This window comes from Anas acuta, chromosome 12 (assembly GCF_963932015.1).
Source record: "Anas acuta chromosome 12, bAnaAcu1.1, whole genome shotgun sequence".
Lineage (NCBI taxonomy): Eukaryota > Metazoa > Chordata > Aves > Anseriformes > Anatidae > Anas > Anas acuta.
This window is the reverse complement of record NC_088990.1, coordinates 13,427,193-13,452,081: the sequence shown is the minus strand read 5'-3', so window position 1 is coordinate 13,452,081 and position 24,889 is coordinate 13,427,193. Positions and strand designations below refer to the sequence as shown.

At 39.9% G+C, this 24,889-nt stretch overlaps 1 protein-coding gene across 1 annotated transcript; it reads right to left on the bottom strand.

Annotated features, from left to right (window-relative positions):
* Nucleotides 1-913: 913 nt before the first annotated feature.
* Nucleotides 914-23,108, bottom strand: TSPAN3 (tetraspanin 3). Its single transcript, XM_068695469.1, has 7 exons — nucleotides 22,946-23,108; nucleotides 12,043-12,234; nucleotides 10,947-11,021; nucleotides 7,759-7,860; nucleotides 6,512-6,664; nucleotides 6,181-6,264; nucleotides 914-1,433 (listed from the first exon to the last, which is right to left on the bottom strand). Exons 1-7 carry the CDS (start codon nucleotides 23,006-23,008, stop codon nucleotides 1,341-1,343), a joined length of 762 nt encoding a protein of 253 aa, XP_068551570.1. The 5' UTR covers nucleotides 23,009-23,108; the 3' UTR covers nucleotides 914-1,340.
* Between the last annotated feature and the right edge of the window lie 1,781 nt (nucleotides 23,109-24,889).

The window sequence follows — 24,889 nt, the reverse complement described above, 5'->3', positions numbered from 1 at the left end:
TGGGTATCAGAACATTACATTGTCATCAATTTGGTGGAAAAAATGTACTTTGCATGATAAAGCATAATCAACCACAGTAGAAGTTCTTAACATTCCTGTCTTCTGCAAAGAATGTTGTAACTGAAACCACTGAAAGCAGAGCAGTGACTAAGTATCTGAGTATCATAAAACAGATCAATGTGTAATTAAGACTCAGCAGTTACAATATTCATCCCCCACTGCTAAGAAATGACAGATTCTTCCGGAATGGTATTCACAGTGTTTCCTTTCCACAAAGTTTAACTGTGTTGTACTGATTCTCTAATATTGTTTCAAATAAAAAAGTAATGCGACAAACAAGCTTCCACCAAACCTTAAATGACCTCACTTAGAGATCTAAGACAGATGCTTTGATGCATGACAGGTTACACTTCCAGCACATGAGGATACCATTTGAACAGATACATAGGAATCTTAAACAGAAAACCAGACATGTTTATAGGGAGGATATACAGAGATTTATTTAATCAGGTTTACTATTTACAGTTGAGATCACTTTCACATACTACTTCGCTACTCTACATGGCTACATTATTTCCAAACCAGTTTAAGATCTACACTCTACAGTTCACTCAACACATAAAACTGCTCTTCATAGAAAAAAATGAAATATTTCATTATAGAACAGTAGTGCATACATTATACTCCTGAAAAGCCAGCTCATATTTTAAAACACTAATGCTTGAAAGGTTTGATCTCTGAAGGTCAAAACTTAGTCTTATGTACCTAAAATTTTGGTTAGTTTTTTTGTTGTTTTGTTTTTACCATTATATATAAAGTTTACTGGACTTAAGTGTTTTTTTAAAAAGTGACACTGGTGATGGGCAAGGTTAAAATATTTTTCAAATTGAATACAGCTGGCTTTTTTTATATATATATTTTTTTTTACAACTTCGGCCAAAGAAGTTCCATGTAGTGAAGGTTTAACAAATTCTCTCTATACTCAAGAATCAGTCAGTTAATGCTTAGAGGTAATCCACCAACATAGGCATACATCCTTTGACTTTCATATCAACCAAATCACACTTAACTTGCAAATGGTTCTGAAATTAGAAAGTTTACTAGCATACTAAAACATTTAGATACATGAATAGCTGGCTAAAACAGTGAAAGTCACAGGTAATTATATGGGTGTGTGTAAAGCTGAGTTGTTTTGCCCGTCACCAGTGTACAGTACAGCTCTCCTCATCTGTGAAAGGTGCGCTTTGACTAAGCTTAGGGCAAGAAAGCTATTGCAGTAAACCTGGCCCATTCACCTTCCACACAAGTGAGATAAGATTGAACCACATTCCCATTCTCTTCTAGGCGTAGGTTCCACCAGTGATGAGAAGTTCGTAAGCAGGATCCCGACTCCTTCTACATAGTACTATACAGGCACACAACATGCCCAGAAGCTATGGAGAAAAAAGAAAACAAGCTGAGTACAAAGAAGGTACTTCATGATTTAAACTCTGCACAGAAATTGTCGGCATGCTTCATTGCACCATGAATGTCCATAACACATGGCAACAAATGCATTGTTCTTGAAAAAAGCTTCACTTCCTGCTGCAAAGAACAGGGGCCACAAACTTCAGCCTTAATTTCTTGAAAGATCCTAGACATGGGTTTGGTCAGCCACTTGGATGCTGCCTCAAAGAATTCAGATGGAAAAATGACTGATTTCTTCCTGAAAGATACAGCTTCAGATACTGCATGTGCTATGAAAGACAATGAAGTGAAATTCAAATACATGAGCCACAGCTGTTATGATGAAAAACAAAACAAGAAGTTTCATTTTATGAAACTGCTCCACCTTACTTCAAATGCTCAGTGTGTTAGTAAGCTATACTAGAAAATTCAAGGCCAATGTGAATTATTCACTAAAAGTGAATTTCTTGCCATTGAAATTTCAGAGCTGTAACTATGCAGGCAAGTTTGCTAGGAATTTAGTGTTATGATCACTTGGTATACATTTATAAGACTTGAATCAAATGAATATGATCAGGGATTCAGGGTATGATTTTAGGAAGGTTGCATTTTTCTGAGTAGATTTTTTTTGGGGGGGTAGGTATAGACTTATTGAAGTTTAGTGATGTGTTCTGAAGTCTGCAATCATTGGCAATAGCTTCTAGTGATGTAAGAAATTATCTTGATTTCTTCAATATGCATACAGGGAAAAAGACTATTCACAGATAGCAGTATTTCAAGATGCTCCTGTCATAGCTCTGGATTATAAAGCATCACCCAGGCAGTAAGCTATTTAAAAAGAACATGACTTGAATGGGAAGCACAAAAGAAATAAACTGGAGACCAGCCAACCAAGTGTAAAGCATGATATTTTGTGAAAACACGTCACTTGATGGGAAAATTATTTTTTAAATGAAGTCTGATGCAAATGTCACATGCGTAACAAATTTCAGAAACCAAAGCTTAACTGAATGTACATGCAACTTGGTACTTCAGCATGCTGAAAGATAAAAGAAGTTTTTAAAATCTTAGTTAAGTCTAAATAAGCAGCGATTAAGAAGCATGATGAAATTTTAGTCCAAGCTTTGTGTTTCCTGTAAAGTAACAAGATGTAAAAAATAAAAATATTATTTGTATTTTTTATTCTTTGCATTGGATCTATACCCAAATTCAGCTCAGGTCCAGAAATAGCCTATTGGGAGTAACCTAGAGTATGGCCCTTCAGCCTACTGGTAAAAAACAAATCTTCCTTTACTTTCAGTTAGTACTTGGATGGTTCCAGTTCGCAGGCTAACTCCTATAAATGCTATATGCATTATGCTCATGTCAGAGTAATAGGAAGAACTGAGTTACATGAAAAGCACTCTTCATGGACAGAACCCTTCCAAAGGAAGAGGTAGCATCCACAATTAGAAAAAAAAAAGCTAGACTTGCAAGATTTGTGGTAACTCCCTGTGACCATAAACCTCTGAAGAAGGGTTGTATGCTACAAGCACAAAAACTTTATGCTGACGAAAACAAGACAAAATGAAGAGTGCTATACAAATGTCTCCTTTATTATTTTTTTTTTCTTTCCATTAGTCATTCTAGCCATGTATTTCAAATAATAAAACTAGTTCCATCACATTTATGGTTATTCACGTAAAGAATCCTGGTCAATTGACTGAAGACATCCAATTAATGGAGTTGTGTAAAATCCAAAACAATCAAGTACTCTAGCAGACTTCTATGATCAGTTTTTAGGTCAATATCAAAAACATTTATACACTTCAGGAGGCTAGCAAGCTTATTCCTGGAATTCACTGTGAGCACAGAATGGGCTCCCTAGTATTTTCTTCACATAAATAATTCAGCATATAATTTTCAAAAGATGTGCTAGCATTTCTAAAGCCTTCTTTAAGCATTTGATTCTGTATCTCTTCAATCTCTACTTCATAATATTGTAAACAAAATCTTTTAGAATTCTGTTGAGGCCTGATAGATGAATCTTTTAAAGCCTGAACAACATCAAGGGAAGTTTAGACATCTCCCACAGTCAGCGATGTTTTTAATTTGCCTGCTAGCATTAACCATGGCCTATCTTCTTTTACCACATTTATTTTTTTCTTTTTTTTTTCCCCCTCAAAAAACTCACTGGCTGTATAGATATGCCAAATTTAGTATCTCACAAATTATCGCTAACTACAGAAGATATCTTTAAGTATGAACTTTGCAGCTCATCAAGCAGCACTTAGCGTGCTGCAGTACCTTTGCTCCCTTCAGGTTGCCTCCAATTTATTCATAGTTCAGAGCTGTCACTGTGTTTTAGACAAGGGAATTACCATACACTTCAAGAGTAACTGGAACACAAACACACCAGAAATTAATTCTATGCAAAAAAGACTGAGTTTTCCCACAAATTAAAATCCTTAGACAAGTCCTATTCTCATCTTCTCAGTCTTTTCATTTTAAAGAAAGTGGTGAAAGCTAGATTTGCTTATTGCAAACTAGGAGGTAAATTTTGAACAGTCTTACCGCACTGTGTAACATACAAACTGAAAATCCATTCTGAGCGGACTCTATCCAGCATTTCTGGGAGTGGTAATAGAACTGACCAAAACAGATTATTCTTCTTCTGCAGGACACAACCTAGGTTACAGGCCATTTGCTGAAGTTTACATTTTTATCTACATGGCAATTATCCTGCAGCCTATTTTGCAGAGAATCATGCTATGTACATACTTCAATTCTGTATTCCAAATAGGAGGATGTCATAACTTGCATCCTAGGTTTTGGGAGGCAACAAAAAGAATTGTTTGAATGTGATTTAGTATTAACTTGTCTTAAACTAAAGCCTTCTTAAAACACGCCAATTTACAAACATTTGAAATGTGGAGCAAAGATACAAGAATATGACCTCCGATAGACTTAAATCTGATTACCACTCAGTGAAAATATTACTAGACAGAAATTTCACAGGTATTCCTAACACCCTGTACTCTATTTTATTCAGTTGTCTAAACCAATACCACAACTTCTGACACATTGTTACACTGCAGCAAAGAAAGAAATTGCTTTGATATTCATATTTTCTTCCAAGCTGTTTATCCATGTACTTTTGCCAATAGCTTGATTACTGACACTTGGAGACAAATCAAAGCGTATCCACTGCAGAAAGTATAAAAACACCATGCTTGCCTAGAATTGATGACCCAGGAAGAACAGAAGGACACAAGCGGTCAACATTTCCATTCTACTTGTGGTAGAAATTCTGGTCCAATCCCAAAGAGGATTACAATAGTGCTGCACTTTAGAGTAGACCTATGGATCAACCTGCAAACTTCAGCATTGGGAATAATGCCTCATTCTCTCTATTCAGCTCACCCAGCCTCATAACATACATTTTCTCATACATAAAAATCTGCCACAGTAACTATGGTTGTGGAAATACCTTCATTTTAATTACAGAAATATTTCAGTGTTTGAACAGACTAAATACATGTATTGCTTTAACAGTTAAAATTTTAAGAATTATAATTTTAAAAAATCTTCCTTTGGAAGACTAAGAAGAGATGTCACCAAATTTCAAACTTCATATCTGAAGAAATCTGGTTCTGGACCATTCAACATTACAGCATACACTGTTACCTATGATTACAGCCTTGCAGTGCAGCACTGAAATAGAAATTTGGCTATTTTCACAAAACTGTTTGCAAAGGATTATTTACTTACCTTCAAACATACAAACCAGCTCTAAAGCTGGTTTTGAAAATTAAAGTGCTTAAGCTTCTCCATTCAACAGGAACAATGTTTTCTGAATTCAAATGCTATTAAGGGCATAAAATTACTTTGAAATCAGTTTTTAAATCCCTTGGGATTTCTCAGAGACCATAATACTGACACAAACTGAAAATATGATTAATGTACTAAACCTGCCTGATTAATGAAAGCACAAAATTCTGATGGTACAGAAACGTTTAAGAGACACTGTCATATAGGTTTGTTTTTAATCTTAGTAAATAATAAATAATTAAAAGTAAATAAGTAAATAATGAGATGCACATTAGTTTTATTTCCCCAGTTACTTTTTATGACCAGAGAAACTACAACAATTTGGATTCCTATGAGAGACAGCCTTCATTCAATTTTAAGTAGCTGCTGTCTCTAGCTTAGAGCTTTTTTTTTGTACAAGCACAGCACCTTCAAGACAATGCAAAGATCAACCCAACAAAAGCAGAACATGCTATCGAAAACCCTGCCTTATTTTGTGGGTGTCAACTTTGTACACATGCCATGAAGCGTACTTAAGCTGATGTACCTCTAAAACAGCATGAAGCACGAGCCATCTGTCTCAAAGCTGTAAATTAAATACTATACAAATTCAAGTGTTAAATGCTTTCAGAGCACATTGATAGATACTTGATGCTTACAGATAATCAGTTTTCAAGATGTAACTTATTTACATTCTAGTTAATTACTACTATTAATGTTCAGCTGCCTTCAAATCTAACAATGCACATTCTTCTCACAGTAGTTTTTAAACCAGGCTTAGTTGAGAAGTTTTGTGTTAAGGTGTTTAGGTCCTTTTGACTGAGGCTCATCTGTCTCTCAAACCAAGTACAAACCAAAGCTGTTGACACCCTGTACATAACTGTACTAACCTGGACAGCAGTTCACAATTTCATTTGAGTTTATAAATAAAGAATATTTGCTTACCTGAATAGCAGCAAATGCTAGTGCTGCCCAGATGACATACATCATTATCTCTTGAAGCTTCTTTACAACCAGAGCCTCACAGCCCTAAAAAAAAAAGTAGGCTTGTTATATATCCTTCTGGCAACCACATTTAGATACACAACAAAAACCCTCAAAAGCATCAAACAGGGCACAGATATAAAAAGTTTTTCTTTAGATGACATTTATTTCCTATTAATCATAATTCCTTTCACCCCAAACTTTACAGTTCCACTAAACAGAAAATTAAATGATTGTCAGCAAAAGCACAGGACTTGTACTTTGCTCTAAGTTCATGTTTTGGCTGTCTTACCTCAGAATAAAGGTCCATTGGACGGGTCAAACTGCCAGTACAATTGCTGAGAGCTGCTTTGCAACAGCTAAGTGGAACGCTGTTGTTCTTAGTTTGCTTAAACCAGATAGTGTTCTCCCAGTCTGAGTAGTTATGGATCCCACAACAGCGCAGCTGAAAACATACAGGTAAAGATTCACCATGTTTACCAATCATGAAGTTGGATGAGACAGTTCTAATTGCAATACCAAAACCATGGACATGTTAAGGTTTGGTTGACTTTATTACTTCAGTAACAGAAGTTATTTGACAGCATTATCAAAGTAAATCATGGACTGAACGGATTATTAAGTGTCCTGCAGCCTTAAGTCATTTAAGTCCTTAGAAAACCGACTGGAAATGCCAGTTCTTGGGGAACATTCGATGAGCCATTTTTCCTTTGTGCCCCCAAGACAAAAAAAGTTATATTTACTGCTCGAAACAGCTCTATCAATAAAGTTTATGACAGATGCTTGAAAAAACCTACACTCTCTGGATGTAGTCCTGGCATGAACCAGAGTTTGTTCTTCTCACAAGACTTCAATGCAGAATTGAAGTTCATTTTATATGGCCACACAGACATGTGGCTATGCGAAAGAGGAAACCTTCAAGAATGAACCAACTGAACATAAATGCAGTTCTGTTCAGAGCTGGAGTTTCATATGTACAGTACAGTCTCAGAGGTACCGCCCTAAGGATTAGTTTATGAGCCTGTCCTTCTTCGTTTCAGGAGGCAATTTAGGCAAAGTATTGTAATTGCTTTCAACATACTAGATATTTAATATACAAATATTAGAATTTTATTGATGCAGTTCGAAGAATGTTGAAAGCTCCTGCATTTTCCATAATTCCCCCCTCCCCATCCAGCAACTCACAAGACTAGCACTCAGCTAGACTCTAGAGCAATTTTCTTCCCCAGAAGGTTCTAGATGAAACTGCACAGATAAGAGCATGCTGCAAAATCCCATTGCAGAAAAACAGAAGTACTAAATATTTGAATACAAATACTGATTCACTGATAACCCCCACAAAGTACACCTTCCCACCAACAATTTCATAATTTTACTAATCATAACAGAGTGCAGTTATTTATTGACTGCTGCTTACTAAGTTTGTCAGAACTGCTGAAGATGTGTCACAAATAGCCGAGTAACATAGCACCTGTGTTTTATGGACAGAAAGGACTGAAAAGCTCCAGTAAAATTATTTCATGCATCTGGCAGTCTCACCTGCCTCTGTACGTAGTCAATGGCACGACTGGCTGCATCAGGATTTGTCCCATTGTATCCATTGTATACTTTCTGAATGCTGTGATCAACTTCATCCTCCACCTGCAAAGCATTAGCAAAGCACCAGCATTAGCACACCAACAAAATAATTCCACTACTAATTACAGAACTCAAGAAACCAAGACAACTTGCTAGTATCTTAAATTAGCGTGCTCTGCTGGTATAGCTTCTTAAAATTATGTCCTGACTTTTGCAAAGATATTATGAGCTTACAACCAAGAAAAAAATGTGCAGCTACATTTGGTAAGATTTTAGACAAAGTAGCTTTGCAATGCATCTCAGAAAGGAAATGATTTCTACTATAACACCATGGGCATAACAGCAGATACTGTGAAGAGAAGAGCTCTCTCTAAGACCACATATTCACCTTTCCACTTTCTAGTCCTTGAAAGTTGCAAACCAAAACCAGCATAACCATACAGGCTAAGTCGTTCTGTTAGGAACCATGAGGATATCATTAAGTCATGTGGCCTGTTCTGCCCCTTCTGATCAAAGCACTGGAATTCCCAAAGACCAGCTCTTTTGGCTGACTATTCTAGCTTACAGTGACCAAGGTAGCTGTTCAGTCCGCCACCCCCATGCTTTCTGAGAAATGTTGGTGGCAGTACATGGTACGTAGCAACAGCTACTGGAATAGCTCCTAAAGCTACTGCAGATGAGTCAAGCTGCTAAAGATGCTGTCAAGTACATGTGTTTAAAAATGGATGCCACCCAGTAATCATCACTTGTCCCCCAAAAGACTTCTGATAATTCCCACTTCAGAGGAAACCTTACTAGAGCCTTTCAAGTAATAAGTTTCAGTAGAAATTGTTCCTTAAATGCACAGGAAATTTGGTGTTGCCAAAATTTGGTACTAGAGTAAGATTAGAAAAAAAAAAAGTCAATTCAGGGCTGTTGCATTCAGTGGGAATTATGTGCAAAAAATGTTCATCTCAGAACCAAACAGGAACCAAGCAAGCATGTTCTTTAGATCACAAGTTATAGTAGGAAGATCTTGCCAACGGATCGTTGCAAAGAGAAACTGTTTGAAGAGAAGAATTTTCTGCAACAACAGCACAAGCTTCATTTCGCCTCACAAGAACGCTGGTTATCTTCACATGCAGATCTGTATCAAGACACGACTTAAAGTCAATCTAGCCTTTGCAGGCAGCTTCTTTCAGACCCATTTGAAATCAGTTATGATTTAACTAACGGTTGTCCTGATTTCAGCTAGGATAGTTAGCTTTCCTCTTAGTAGCTGGTACAGTGCCATGTTTTGGATTCAGGATGAAAATAATGCTGATACCACAATGATGTTCTATTTGTTGCTGAGCTGTGCTTACACTAAGTCTAGGACTTTTCAGCTTCTTGTATTGCCCTGCCAGCAAGGAAGCTGGGGTGCACAATGCACAAGATGGGAGGGGACAGAACCAGAACAGCTGACCCAAACTGACAGAAGGGATATCCCATACCATATCACATCATATGGTATAATTCATATGGGGTGGCTGGCCAGGATGGGAGGGGACCACTGCTCAGGGACAGGCTGGGCAGTGGTGGGTGAGTAGTGAGCAACTGCATTGTGCATCGCTTGCTTTGTACATTGTAGTACGATTATCATTTCTCTTCCTTTTCTGTCCTATTAAACTGTCTTTACCTCTACCCAAGAGCTTTTACTTTTTTCATCCTGATTCCTTCCCCATCCCATTGGGGGGAAAGAAGCGAGGGGGGCAGTTGTGAGCAAATGGCTGTGCAGTGTGTAATTTCAAGTGTGTAATTTCAGACAGGCTTGGAAAGAAAGATATATGCATTTTCTTCTACATGCTCTGAATCCTGTTAACCAGAGATCAGAGAACTACTTCTCTGTCCAGATCAGAGACATGGTAATTGCTGCACTACACTGTAGCACACCAGCTCTGCATGTATCGGAGCAGAAAGCAATCATTCAAGCTGTCGTGTAAGAATTCAACATGCTTCCCTTTCTCCAGGAAGCATACAGCTTTCCTCAATTGCTTCTAAGGACTACTTGCACTACCAACTAGAGTCCCAGCTGATCAACTCTGCCAAGATACTTGAAACCTAATGCAGACTGTGAGAATGTATTCTTAAATTAAGTATCTTCAACAGAACATTCCTGTTGAAGCAATCTATTCTGTAACAAAGATTAATAACACACAGATAAGGGTCTTCTTGTTAGCTGCTTATTTGAAGCAGTTTTCTTTCAGTTAACAAAACAAGACCAAATTTTTCCTTTATGCTTGACACTGCTTCTTCCAGAAAATGCAAGCAAGCAGGACTGAACTATGGAGTCCTTTGTTGCTTATATAAACACAGATGGGCTAAAAGAAGGTCAATGGGGCTTTAATTCACCTTGCTATTAAGACAGGACTATAATGCCATCAAAGTATTTCACAGCTATAACTTTTTTCTGCTGATTTTTTTCCTGCAACATTGACATGCAGACAGATACAACAGTTGGTGAAACTGCAAGCTAAACTTTTATTTTCTTCAAACTACATTGTGGTATCTCTAATGGCACATGGTATACTTTTACCACGTTATATTGGTAGAAGCATATTTAATTTCATTTTTCTGGCCCTGTTTTCTGAAATTCCATTAATAAAACAGTGGGAGAAGTCAATTTCTTTAGCCACACCCCCATAGCCGTTGCCAACAAGCTGCATAAAGCTAGACAGTATACATTAACACATTCAGTCTATTTGGCTTGATTATTAAGCAGTGTTAATTCATAGATGGTAAGCCAACATTTAAGCTAGGGCATATTGTTTTGATATGCAATATGTTCAAATACTGTGTAACCTAAAATGTGCACTTAGTCAAAAGCATAAATAGGCTAGAAAGCCATCTGGAAAATTGGAAGGTACTAATTACCTACACTCCCTTGTAGTGTTCGATTGTCATCGATATGTTCCATGCAGGTTTTTTTCTTTCCCTCTGAGAAAAGCTGCAGCTTTGCTTTCAGGAATATTGCTGTTCTAAATTTTAAGATACTGATCTCTAACAGTTTTCCCTTAATGAATATCCATTTACAGTTTTGCAATCACATACAGAAAAGGCTGAAAAGGCTACACCTCTGTATTTTGGTCACAGTTTACAACAAAACATTTCTGAAATTGAGAGGTTATTACCTTTGCTCTGTAGATGTATCCAAGAACAACCACCACAACTTCAGTAATAAAAACCAAGAGCAGGATGATCACAAACTGTAAAATACAATCCAGGATATTTATGCAAATAATTTCACACATTTTTCTAAAAGTCTCAATATAGCCTTTGCTATTTATTATACGTCTTTTAAGGTTTTAACTCAGCAACTAACCTAAAGCAGGCAGTTAAGTTGACCAAATAGGTCCAGAAGTAACTTACTTCAAGAAGCTTTAATGCTCATAGTTTTACCAAGTAATACAACTTAAAACTGCCTAGCCAGGCAAGTGCTGATCATTAAGACCAAAAAAATGTAAATTGAACATTTTAACCAAGTGCTTTTTTCACTCTTATATTAGATAAATAGGACTGCTACATCACACAAGTGACCCAGGCTGTTACTAGAAGTTGTAGATGGATTAAGGAAATGTTTCTTCAGATTAAGCCCTGAAACAACTAACAGCAATAGCAACCTATGCATTCATCTTGGTATGTTTATGAACACTTAAACTGTTGAAGAAGCACACACAGCATCCAAAAGCAACAAAATGGAGACAGTTTAAAAGCTGTCTCTCTCCTCTTCTTCTCCTGCCTAATATACAAACTGAATCTGTAGTTAAAGTATTTGGAAACATATAACAAATTCCTCGAAACTAAGAGCTCAAATTAAGCCATACAGAGAAAATTTAGGTATCACGAGCACCCCCAGTCACTCTCAGTGCAATACACTTAACACTAGAAGGCTCCTGGCTGGCTCATCCTTCTCCTTCTGCACTTTTAGCTTTTCAATCAGAACAGATAAATGAGATTTAATTATCTAATTAAGTCATAACCATTTTTTTTAAGATGTTCACTGTTCTAACAAGTTGAACTTGAGTCTTCTGCTGCCAGAATCAGCAAATTCAACACCATCATTCAAAACAAAAAAAAAAAGAAAGAAGGTGGTCAGAACAAAATACAAGGCCAACATTTAAGACAATAAAAAAAGACAAAAAAACTTTAAAAACTGTATTTTACGGAATCAATTAAAGAGGAAAGGAACAGATACACAACACTCAAACACCATCATACGCAACTTACTGTAGCAAGTCCACAGCGACTTTCTCGAATTGTGGCACAACACCCAATAAGTCCAATAATAAAAAGAAGTGTTCCCACAGCTATGATAATAACTGCTGGAATGAGCGTGTAGACGTCTTCGAAGAAGTGATCATAGTCGTCATATGTGATGAACACATAGGCTCCCACGTAGCACAGTATGCCTGCTGCTGCCTATAATAGACACAATAACTGTAAGTTTATTTGAAGACTAAACCTTTCTGCAAGGCTACTTTGCAACAATTATTTTATCAAATAACATGAACTAGTGCTTTTACCTTTTTTTAAGGCATCATCACTAGATTATAGCACATGTTTGTTCAGAATACCTCAAATGGAGACCAGCCAATTCCAGCTTCCAAACTACATTTCATCTAGGCAGATTCAGTTTTGACTGCATTATGGAAGCCTTCTGATGCATGTAGTTAAGAAATGAGGGTAACCAAGCAATGAACATCAAAATCTTGCTCCCTTTTCTTCTCAGATACTTCCCTTCCTGTGCTATGAACTTAACTTTTTACACTTACAAACTAAATAACTTTGGTAACAGGATTTCAGGCCACTCAAACAGCAAGTTGTTTGTAATTGAATAGCTTTTCAGAACACACATGCAGTTTTTACCTGCCATTTCCTACTACTTATTCCTCCACTTTGCCTTCTGACTACTACCTATGATTTAATGTTAGGACAGAATGGATATATGCATTGTAGAGTAACTTCTGCTAGAGGCAACAGCTTTTTTCCAAGTAAAAGACACCAATTACTGAAAGACTGAATCAAATACCTACATACAGACTTCTTAAACTGGAAGTTCTGGCAGTGACTTTCTAAAAAGAGTCATTGGATAAAAAGGTCTTTTGTTAAACATAGAAAAAAATATCACCTCAGGTTACTACCATTTAATAGCAAATAAGTCCTGGAGGGTTATACAGCCTGAACCAAATAATGCCACCGTTGCTACAGAGTTAAAAACAATTCTACTATCCCTTAAAATGAAGCAATTACATTCTATTGATTTGCAGTGACAGACTATATCATCAGAATGCTTCATGTTACATACTTCCCTGGTGTCACAATACATACAAATCACACTGCCTTGCTAGGCTGAGCTAAAAACAGCACATTCAGAAGATGCAAAGACTAAGCCATGATCTGGGGAATTTAATCCTGCTATAAAGAGTAGCATCTCCTTTACAATCCAATCCACACCCGAGGCACAGAAGTACATTCAGCTGGAATATCATGCACTTCAGCTCTGACCCGAGAAAGCATACAGCAGGCTGCCTCCCTCCTGCCTTCCTTCCCAGCGGTTTTGTTACCACCCCTATCCATGTGCTAGAAAGAAGAGGGCAGACAGATGTGCACACCTAGTTCCAGCAGTTATACTACTATAAGGCTGCATCGTACTACAGTAGAATCAAAGAACCAATAAATAATTCAGACCAGAAGGGATATCAGGAGATCATTTAGTCCAGTTTCCTGCTCAAGGCAGGGTCAACAATGAATTCATACCAAGTGGCTTGAGGCTTTGTCCAATCTCTCAGAAATCTCTAAGGATAGAGACTCCACAGCCTCCTAGGCTGTTTCACACTCCTGCTCAGTGTGGCACAGAACAAGAGAGGTGATCAGAAAACTGGTGCCTACCATTTCAGCACTGTTTGCTACGATTCATATTTAGTCTGCAATATTACTGCAACTATTTCCCACAAACAGCACTGCATAAACACTGCTAGCATAAAGCCTTACATACAAAGAATCCTCAGCAGCACTTTGCTATAGGAACACTAGCTCAAAGAAAAAAGAATTAAGAGTGAGCTCAGAAGTGCCTTCAGTTCTGTGTGGATCTGAACATTGTATTTCTCCTCTACCTTAATGTATGCAGTGAGGGTAAGCGTGTATACTCTGCAAGAATCTCAAAGCATCCAGAAGGCTCACACTCATCCAATAAAAGGTGCTATGGAGATACAAAAGTAATGAAAGTGAAAATTAAGTCAAATACCAAAAGTGAGGCATCACCAAGCAAAAAAAGGAAGTGAGCTAACTATTAAGATTGCCCCTTTGCACAAAACACATCCAATTGCTAATCCAACTGTGGAAATTGTGCCATGTTAGGTACAACATGGCAAAACTCTCTATATACTCTCTATAAGTACATTAAAGGAGGCTGCAGTGAGGTGGGGGTTGGTCTATTCTCCCATGTGCCTGGTGACAGGACAAGGCGGCAACAGGCTAAAGTTGTACCAGGGGTGTTTTCGGTTGGATGTTAGGAAGAACTTCTTTTCTGAAAGGGTTGTGAGGCATGGGAATGAGCTGCCCAGGGAAGTGGTTGAGTCACTATCCCTGCAGGTCTTTAAAAAGACATTTAGATGTTGAACTTAGTGATATGGTTTAGTGGAGGAGGACTGGTTAGTGTTAGGTCAGAGGTTGGACTCTATGATCTTGAGGTCTCTTCCAACCTAGACAATTCTGTGATTCTGTGAAAACGCAGACGTGCAATTTCTGTAGACAAAGCAAAGATTCAAAGTAGTGTCACTGAGCAATGGCATTGCATTAACTGTAGCCTAGCAACAAAGCATTTGAATGACAAGCCAGTGAGGTAATCTGTCACTTCGAAGAATTAAAATGCTTCTCAGAAATATGGTATTTTGTAAGGTGGAAGAGAAACAGCTGCAGCTGGCACGAGCCATAGAAAATATACCACAAAAGTGTAATCAGACCCACTTGCGAGCCCCTTTGTCTTTCTCCACAGGAGGATGTTTAAGCAGCTCCCCTCTTTTCTAAGAAAAATCTGGATCATAAAGGAAGACTTAAGATTCCTGATAACTGGATGTGCATGTACATTAAAAAAAAATATATTTGAAAGAAAAAAATTAAACATTAAGAAACCATCTACACGTTAACTTTCCATCCCTGCTTTGAGATGCATACATTTTTGAGAAACTTTTTCCTTTCCAGTACTATGCTTAAGATGAGTCTAGCTAATACAGTCTAAGATACTAACAAGCATCAAGTGCATTTTTTTCTTAAAGAAATTATTATTTTATAAGAGCTGGCAATGCATGTTCCTCTTTAGACTCCTCATCTTACATGAACGTGGTCTGAAGATATCACTAAAACCTTTTCACACGTGGAACTAGAGTGACTGACCAACCATGACAGCATTTGTCCTTTGGTTTTGCTTCTAAAGGCTGTACAACTGGCCTTTCTGTGGATAAAGCTGCATAATTTTGGAAGCAGCAGGGTGGATTCATCTGTCTGAAAACTGTGTGCTAGAATCATGAAGCAGAAAGTAAAGACATGGCCTCTCTGCTTGAAGTGGCCACCTAGTCAATGAAGTCAGAATTATAACTACCCCTTCCTCAGAATCACTTCAACAAATAATCTTCTAGAGAAAAAAGGCACCTGAAAACAAAGCCTGCCAGAGTTTTCATACTCAGATCAGTTTTAAAAGCTATGAAGATTCAAATTCTTCTCCTCCATGTATTACAGTTGAGCACTATTACTGAACAGATAAAGTGGCCTGGTCTCTTGCAGTACTATGAAAAAAATGCAGTGCTGCCCTTCTCATTCACAGGAAAAAAGTTTCAAAGCCTTCCCTTCTCATTCCATGTCAGATGTGATGCTTAGTGCTTTTCTGAGCATGCCCTAGATCAACAAGGGAGGGTAAGGAGAGGTACCTGTATCAGCATTTTGGCTAGAATTAGGAGAGTCCTTTTGGAGCAATCCTTTTTGCTCATCTTCTGACAATTTTCATTAACTATCTTTTAGCCAGCATCATTAAATGGGCTTGCCATATACAACAGGACCCCATTTAAATGAAACTAAGCCAGAAGATTAGTGCTTCTACTGTGCTACTAACTACTAGGGGATGTTGAATTACTGTGACCAGTGGTGATGCCTTCCACTACTCAGTAGTTTCAAAATCTGGTCCTTAGCACAAAAAGTTTTGCTCCATTTCTATAGTATAGCACTGTGTTGTACGTTCAGATAAATAAAGCATAAATGGTGTGATAGGCAAAGAGCTAGGTTTACCTATAGCAAGTATATATTCTACATTGGTCAGTGCTGTACCAGTTGAGCTGCACATTTCCCTCTTGAAGTCCAAGAATGGTAAAGTTGAACCTATGCTTACTGTTTGCAGCTTCTATCTAATCTGAAGCTGATCTGAGCTTGTCATTTGCTTCTCAAAAAGGGAATAATGCAGAGAAACTAAGATCTCTATCACAAGGATAATTAAAAAACATAAAACAATCCAATTCTCAATGCTTATTATTCTGAAGAATAAAAGGTAAATCCACAGAATACTAAGCATGCTCAAATTAAACAAAGATGTGAGTAAAAAGCCACCGCATATTTACAATCATTCATTTCTCCTATCATTAAATACATGAACGGCATACAATTCAAGTAAGTCTTTGATAAGCAAGACCCGAAAGAAGAATTCTCTAATAAACTGCTCAAGGCTCTGAATAGAGATGGCAACAGCTCCTGAATCTGCGCCAGGTCACATGCATGCTCCAGGAGCTGGCTGGTTATTCAGCATTCACACATCCCTTCCGAGCTGTCTGCAGCTAACTTCAGTACTGAACCTGACATGGCATATGCTTATTTTAGGATGAATTAACCTTTAAAAAGACTGCTGAGGCAAGTACAGTCAATGAAAACAGTTTGCTGCAAAACGCTAGAACACGTAGATACCCCTTTCATAAAATTTACCGGTAGACCTCAGAGATCAGAAAAGCTTTGTAGAGTTGCTTTGGCATGGGCCTCTAAGGAACTACTGAAAACATCACAAGCATGCAAGTAACTGGAGGGAAAACTGGAAGATCTCATGTGCAATGCATACAGCAACAAAAAGAGAAGTATTATAGGTAAGAATATTTAGAATCTGGGAGTTCTCCCTGTCTTTGGGGTGGTGCAATAACATCCTCCTAAACCCGTGTCTGTTTTCCAGAAGTCAGCTTTCACCTTTCACATGCACTGAGTTGTACAAGCCTACTCATTGTCTAGACAAACCCTGAATCATTTTAAGTAGGCTGCAAATTAAGAACTGCCTTCATACTTCCAGTAATCCTCATGCATAGCAGCAGCTTGAAAGCTGAAGTTTTTGCTGCTTAGGAAGATGCCTGGAAAATAACAGATCCAGACTACTGGTTCTGCTGACCATTTGTTTATCAATAGGAAACGCAGCTCCATTTACATACTAATGCTTTCCTATACTACCCCACTCATGTTCTTCCCCAACAAATCTGGAGGGAACTCAAAAGACTTATGTCTACAAAGCACTGTCCTTCATGTTACTTTTGCTATTGGACACTCCGGGGACACAGTAAAACCCAAACAGACTTTTTTTTTGTACTCTTTCATTTACCTGGGCTAAAGAACACTCGTCTCTCTGGAATCCTCATTTTATTCACTGTTTTTCTTAAAACAGTCTCTGAACAAGCAAATGAAGGTAGCAGCAAAGTATCACATGCTAGGAGAAACCATTTTCACCTGATATCTGATTAGGTAAGAATGTATTTCACCCTTTTTGATAAGGACACTGCAACCTGAAAGACAATAAGTGCTTAGAACTGCCAACCCTACCATCACTGATGGGTAAGTTTCGGTGGTTATACAGATACCACTCAGCCCAAAGACTTGTCATTCCACTCCCAAAGTATCTGTCAAGACTGTGATTGTAAAACATACCGATGGTGTACTCTGACATGCTATGTTCCCAACCTATTGCTTTATGTTCAGGCTTCAATGAATCTTTTAATTCTCACTGCCCCTCTAGTATGTTGGGAATGTGCATTTTTAAGAAAATGCCATGCACTCAAGACTTTAGGGGTCTACAGTTGTATCTGTTTCATTCTTCTCAACACCTCCTTTTCTCCATGCACGCCAATGACAACATTTTCTGCCTGCACATATATACAGGCATTGACATCATGGGTTACTATCCAGTTTTCGGACTTCTTGCAACAGCACACTACAAATTGTTTCTTTTTCACACTACTTTTTTCTCCATTTGACTTCTACTGTATTTCTCCATCATTTTCTGACCTGTTCAACACACTAGGATATTCACAGCCTGACTACTTTCAGATACAAAACCTTTTCCTTATGTTTAATTTTTTTTCACCTTTCTCTCCTTCAAAGTTGAGTTTCTCAGATTTAACCTCAAAGACCCTAAAGAATAAGGCCCTCTACTGTTTATTTCTCTTTAGGTTTCTCTCAGCACTTTGCTACTCTTTATCTCCCTCTCCAGTTCCTTCTGAAACAAATACACACTCACTTGACATTCTTTTCTCTGCTTGCTTAAATTGGTATCCATCCACCATAAAACCCAATGGCTTCTGGACCACTCCTCTACTTCTTTCTCATCAATAATTGTTTACATAGAAAACTGGGCTATGGCTCCGTCTCAAAACCCTTTGGGAAAAGAAAATTAGCAATTCCATCTAATCTTTCCAAGAAGGGCAAGTTTGAACTGATGCTCCCTATCGCTGCATTTATGAAGTACCTTTAGGCTTAAGCATTCTTTGCCAAGTTATGCAAAATTCAAATGAACTTTTCATAAGATCTACATCATACTATTCTTGATGACTACCACTTTTTTTTTTTTAAGTCAGCTGCATGTCCACAGCAGATATCCAACTTTCTATATGATAAAATATGTCCTGCTGTGAGAAGGCAGTTTCTCCAGCTCATTTAAAAAAAACAGGCCACAAAATAGTTTTCATAAGACTATATAGAAACAAGATTTTTTTTTTTAATGATGTCAACTAGAAAACTTAAATATCAGAACAGGACTTCACAGAATGTGTAGAACCACTAGCAAATTCAGGGGAGTTTGGGTTACTAAAGTTAGAAGTCACAGACTATGAATGTGTACAGCTATGACCCAGTAGCATGCCGCCTTTTTCAGAAGCCTTGAAAGACAAACATGGAGCAGCCGTAAAATTATTAGAAATGACAACCTATTTGACTCCAATACTGAAAAACAAGAGAACCTTATTCTTAATGATTTATGAAGGTTTGTGGGTATAACTGAAAGCACTTCTCTTTATGCCTGCTGCCACAAACAGGGACAGCTTGTCTTGGCAGAAGTCTTTGGCAGTACCATTTAAGCTAGCTTGCTTCTCCCAGCAACAATTTGTAGCAGCAAAAAGAACTTGCTATTGCCAACATGCTTTTCTGTATTAATTTTACAGAAACAGCCTTGTCAACTGCAGGATTTGTTAATATGAAATCATACCTGCACAAACAAAACAATGTTTTTTCTTGTTGCCAGTATTTCTAAACCCTAGACATTACCAAACGGTACCATCTGAGAACTTCTGAATTAAAAGAAATGATGTGAGCTACTGCAATACATACTCAGAAGCCCGAGGTAAACATCTCAGAGCACACTGCAATAGATTCATACTGAATAGGAATAGTATTGTGGCTTCACACAAGCAGAAGTTCCATCAACAAAACAGTAGAACAAACCAACAATCTTTAGATATAAGAAAGCATCACAATTTAAGCTGCTGCTTCTGTTCTTAAACACTTCTTCAAAACTGAGGTGTTTTTTGACACTGCTGTCATACCGATAGAAGAGACCTAGCTGTTGCTTAGAGGTGTGGTCCCACAGTGCTGTGCTCCTAAGCTTTCTCATGTTTCTTGCCCTTACCTTATATCACTGCGTTCATTTGATAGCTGTTCAACCAGGATCATCGAATTAAATACACATAAGTTCATGCCCAGCTTTTCCAAGGATTAGTTTTCTCATGGAAACAGGACTAAAGCAGTTAATCGCAGAGTTAAATGAACACTGAGGCCTGCCCAAGTAAGCAGCAGTAACACAGGCCTTTCTGGTAACAGCCATAGCACTTCATACCCCACAACTTCAAATTACCTTATGGATGGCAGAGATCAACTGATAATAGCATCAAAAATACTTGAAGACTTACGGTAGATATCTTAGATTTTCTCATCTATATATCATTAGGTTCACAGTATCCAAACAACAGCTGATACTAAGCAATTTCCCAACTCTCTTCTAGACTAACAGCCCATCAAGTTAAACATAACACAGAAAATAGAACTAAGGGAAAAAAAGGACCTACATGTTTAGTAGTCATGAACTCAGAATGCATATCATCATTATTATTTTTAACAAGCTGCATTCTAGACTACAGAGCATAACAAGAGAAGTCTCTGCTTTTTCTTCAGGCAGCAGAAGTGGTAATTTTCTGAGCATCTCACATTCATAAGACTCAACTATAAAAGCATTCTGAACATTCACACCCTCCCACAAATTTCAGACTCATGGTAAGGGAGAAGTTACAATCACATAATGATAAAATATCCTGAGTTGAAAGGGACACACAAGAATCAAGTCCAACTTCTGGCTCCACACAGGATCACTCCCAAAAAAGGATCAAACCGTATTTCTAAAAGCATTATCCAAACACTCCTTGAATCCTGATTTGCCTGGCTAGTCTAGCAGATCTTTCAATGACTTCATCAAAATAATCTTAAGTTTAAATGCAGAAGCAACTTGATATATCTACAGACCATGAAGATGACGATGATCATGATGATGAGATTTATATATGAAACTCTAAAGAGACATATTAAGTTTATAAAGGAAATTAAATGAGGTTTCGGAGTTACTTGACAAATTATAGGCTATTGATTATTGTCAGAAGTCTCAGTGCAAATCTGAATGATCTAATTACCAGAACTGGAACTATGTATGAATGACAATCAAAAGATTTCTGTAACAGCACAGAAGCAATTAATGTTTAGTGACCATCTAGTTGACAATGCAACATAGACATTCAGCTCAAACACCAAATGAAACATGCTAGATCAAGAATTCAAATGCTTCCTTTCTCTTCTGCTATTTAAAACGAAGATGTGCTACTTTTGCTCAAAGTATGCAAGAAAGACAAATGAATTCTTTTCCTATTTTTAGCATGTAGCTTGGCTAAAGAGGCAAAATACGGATTTTGTGATTTTCACTTTTTAGGAAACATGCTTTTATCATTCTACATGCAACTTAGCAGCATGGCTGTTCCAGCTGCTTGCCTGTCAGAAAACTATCCGCATAAGCTGACTTCTCACTTATGGTTTGCAGAATACATCAATGGCATTTTAATTTGACATGAAGTACTTTGTATCTAAATACAATCTGTCCCAAATCAAGTTTGTCTCAAAACTAAAGCCATTAAAAATGGAAAAGCACTCCATTCAGCATTACACAAAATAACTTCTGCACTTATCTCTGTTTAAGCTGGATAACTGCACTTGCAATTAAATTATTAAACCCAGCAAATAGCAAGCAATACTTTTCAAATTTATAAAACATGAAAACTCACTAAAGTTTGGGGGGGTGGATGAGAAATTGCATGCAGAACGCATTCATTTATTAGACACAATCTAATTTAAACCAGCAACCAAGGTGAAAAAAACACTACTTCAAGATGCAACTCCAACTACCTACATTTCCTGTGAAAAACTAAGTATTCTGTAGCAGCCACCAAATTACCTTTTTTTAATGCCATTTACACATAACAAAAAGCCACACCCTTCAGAGCAGATTCCAAACAAATGGCTGTGCTAAAAGATTGATGCAGCTACATGATACTTCAAAGGTAAATAACGGAGCTAATACACCTCAGTGAAAATGAGGTATTCCTAACAGGCTCCACTTAAAGTCAAATATGCCTCACACTTACTGTTCATGTCTCTGAACAGCTGTATACACAGATGTCAGTGAGACTGCACAGGCATGCATTTTGCCTGACCATGATTCGTGTTTAGGCACCCAAGAGAGACATTCCTTTGTAAAAATTTAGACAAGAACATTTATCCTCTAACATTTGTTAGCTTTCATATGGCTTTCACTATTAGCTATTCTGCTAAATATAGCTACTTTTTTATGTTCTAATATCTTGTTACCCACTATCCCTTTTTCAAAGCTGAAATCTTTGAGCAGCTGGGACAAAAAATCTTCTGTTCCTGGAGCTGGGATTACAGGATGAGAAACACAGGATCTAAAACCAGAAAAGGAATTCTTAAAATACACAGACAGCCTTAAATGTGGTTTCATTTATGCACATGTTGTTCTGAGAGGGCACTTGTGACAGTGAGTAAGATGTCAAATTACAGCTTGTCATGTTAAGTTCATCCTCAGAAAGGGGTTTACAGCAGCCTACTGTTGCACCAAGCCAGCACGGCCAGCTTACAGGGTTGTCTTGCTGGCTGTAGTTGCGGCAGGTTTAAGCAATGTGTAAATAGCACGATGCAGCTGTGCTCACTGGAAGAAACAAACCACAAGACTTGCTGTTAGACTATTAAGTTACATGTGTATCACAGAGCTGTCCTAAACCGCTGGAGAAACAAAAAAAAAGCAACATACTACATAGTTACCACTAAGTACTTAGAACAGTCGTGTTAGGTAGAAGGCCAAAAGCTAGGTGGCTGTAACAGCTCTTTAAAGTCTAAGCCGGCAGTCCTGAAAGCCTCAATAACGCGGCTCAAGGTGCATTCAGTTACACAAGCGTCTCTCGAGCTCTTTACACCCTCGCTGCCAGGCTGCCGAGGCTCCCTCCACCTCTCAACTTCGGAGGCGAGGGCGGCTCGGCAGGGACGGGCTGCGCACAGCGCTCCGGCACAGGTCCCCAAGGAGAGGGCACGAAGCGCCTGTCACACGGCCTTGACCCAACCACGGCACGGGCACAGCGGCACGGGGCCGCTCCCAGCCGCCCCTTACCGAGGCCGGGACGGCGCCCAAGAGACGCGGCCCCCTCAGGGCCCCCGGCCCGCGGCGCCCCGGCCCAGGCCCAAGGCCTCCCCCCGCCCCGCAGCAGCTCCCCCCGGCCCCGGAGGCGCCCAGACTCACCCAGAAGATGAGGTTGAGGAAGACCAGGACGGTTTTGGAGGAGGTGATGCCGCACTGCCCCATGGCGCCGCCGCCGCCGCCCCTCAGCCCCCGGCCCCGCTCCGCGCCCCTCGGCTCCGCTCCGCCGCCGGCCCCGCCCCCACGTGACCCGGGCAAGCCGAGGCAGTGGCTTGCGGAGCCTAAGATGGCGGCCGGCTGCGTCACGTGCCGGGAGGGGGGCGGAGGAACCTAAGATGGCGACCGCTCCCCCTTAAAGGAGCCTGCGGCCTGCAGCCGCGAGGTGCCTCACGCGAGAGCTTTGGTCAGCTTTCGCCGTCCCTTCCCTCATGATAAGGACGCGCTTTGTCAGCCCCATTAGCAGCTTAGGCTGAAGTGGCCCTTGGAAATCCCCCGTGCTAATAATGACTTATTTCAGTGGATGCTTAGATTGTGAGGAAAAAAAAAAAAGAAAAAAAAAAGCGCTCAACGATTGCCCCAGTCAGAGGTATGGACAGTTTCAGGGACTACCTACAAATCTCAGTTGAGCTAAAAGTAAACGTTTCAGGAATTACAGCTGCGCCCTGAGTGCTGCTTAACCTCTCAGAACAGTGCTGAGAGCGCTGAGACACAAAAGCTAAGCTCTGTCCCAACAGGAGAAGCAGCCTGAGACATCTCTTCCTAAATGACCGCTGTCAGGATCTCCCTGGCTGGGTTGCCTTGCTAACTATCCTGCTATCAACAGTGTGTGTAAAGGTGAAGCTTGACGTGTTTTCCCGTGAGGAACCTTCCAAGCGCTTTCCAAGGATGCTGCAGGTTGCCAGGCCCGGTTCCCCAGCTGGCAGGCATTCTGTGCTGCCAGGCTTTTAGGAGACTTTTGCTGTCAGCCTTTTTCCCAGTCGGGCCAGGTCACCTTTGGTGCTGCTCCCATCCCCACCACTCTCCCATTCCCATGATGACTTCTCGTCCCCAAGTCTCACTTGGGGACCCGCCACCCGCAGCCATTCCCTGTCAACAGCCGACATCCCCAAACTACTTTGTGGTGCGGACAGCAGGAGAGGGCTGCGTTCAGCCTCCCGCTGACCTACGCCGGAAGAAGTGCAGGCAGAGGCTTTGTAGGGTGGAAAAGTCCTAATTTAATAGGGGAGTAATTGTGGCTGCCACCCCCAGCCAACCCCCAGCTGAGGTCCTTTCAGATCCGGGGACGGGCCCGGCAGCCCGCATGGTCGCCAGACCCCGGCTCCTCTTCTTGGACCCGACGCAGCCAGGAGACGTCATCGAGGTCGTCGTACCAGACGTCCTCGTTCAGTCTGTGCCCAGAGTGCCTTCGGACCATCCCCTGTTCTTCAAAGGGGCTTGCCGGGGCGAGGCACTGCGGGAGCAGTAGTTGGGGCTCCTCTACCACTGCTGCTGTCACCCCATCCCCATGTTGCGCTCCAGTCTTTGGCGGGTTGAGGCGTCGCGTTGGGCGCGTGGCTCCAAGCGCTCGATGGCCTCAATACGCCCATGGCACATTGGGCAGGTGAACCTCTGAGTGGCCCAGGGCTGGATGCACTGCCAGCAGAAGCAGTGCCCGCAGGGGTCCAGCTGAGCTGAGTTGGACAGCTGGCCCAGACAGATGGCGCATGTCTCGTCCCCAGGGGCCTCCTCGTCTGGCTGCTCCCGCTCTTGCTGGTTCATTGTCCCTGCAGCTGCCCCGGCGTCGAGATGGTCTTCTGTGGGAAGGTGCGCCGGTGCCGGGTGGTTGTCAGCAGACTCCGGTCTTCAGCACCTCCCCTGCGGGTCGCCGGCACGATCTCGACGCTTCACGACTCCCTGGCTGGACCTCAGCACCTCGCGTGCCACGAGCAGGACCAGTAGAGAGAGAAGCAGGAAGAAAACATTCTAGCAGCAAATCCGCATTAGCTTTCTAGGTTCAGCCAAGTTGTCTAGAGTACTAGAGCAGTAAATGTTCTTCGTATGGACTAC

What these genes read in the sequence shown, in the direction of transcription:
- TSPAN3 (XM_068695469.1), bottom strand. Translation starts at nt 23,008, where the DNA reads ATGGGGCAGTGCGGCATCACCTCCTCCAAAACCGTCCTGGTCTTCCTC. An exon ending in GTCGCTGTGGACTTGCTACA is followed by an intron (nt 11,022 to 12,042) that starts GTAAGTTGCGTA and finishes TGTATTTTACAG; the next exon opens with TTTGTGATCATCCTGCTCTT. An exon ending in CAATGGACCTTTATTCTGAG is followed by an intron (nt 6,265 to 6,511) that starts GTAAGACAGCCA and finishes TTTTTTTTTTAG; the next exon opens with GGCTGTGAGGCTCTGGTTGT.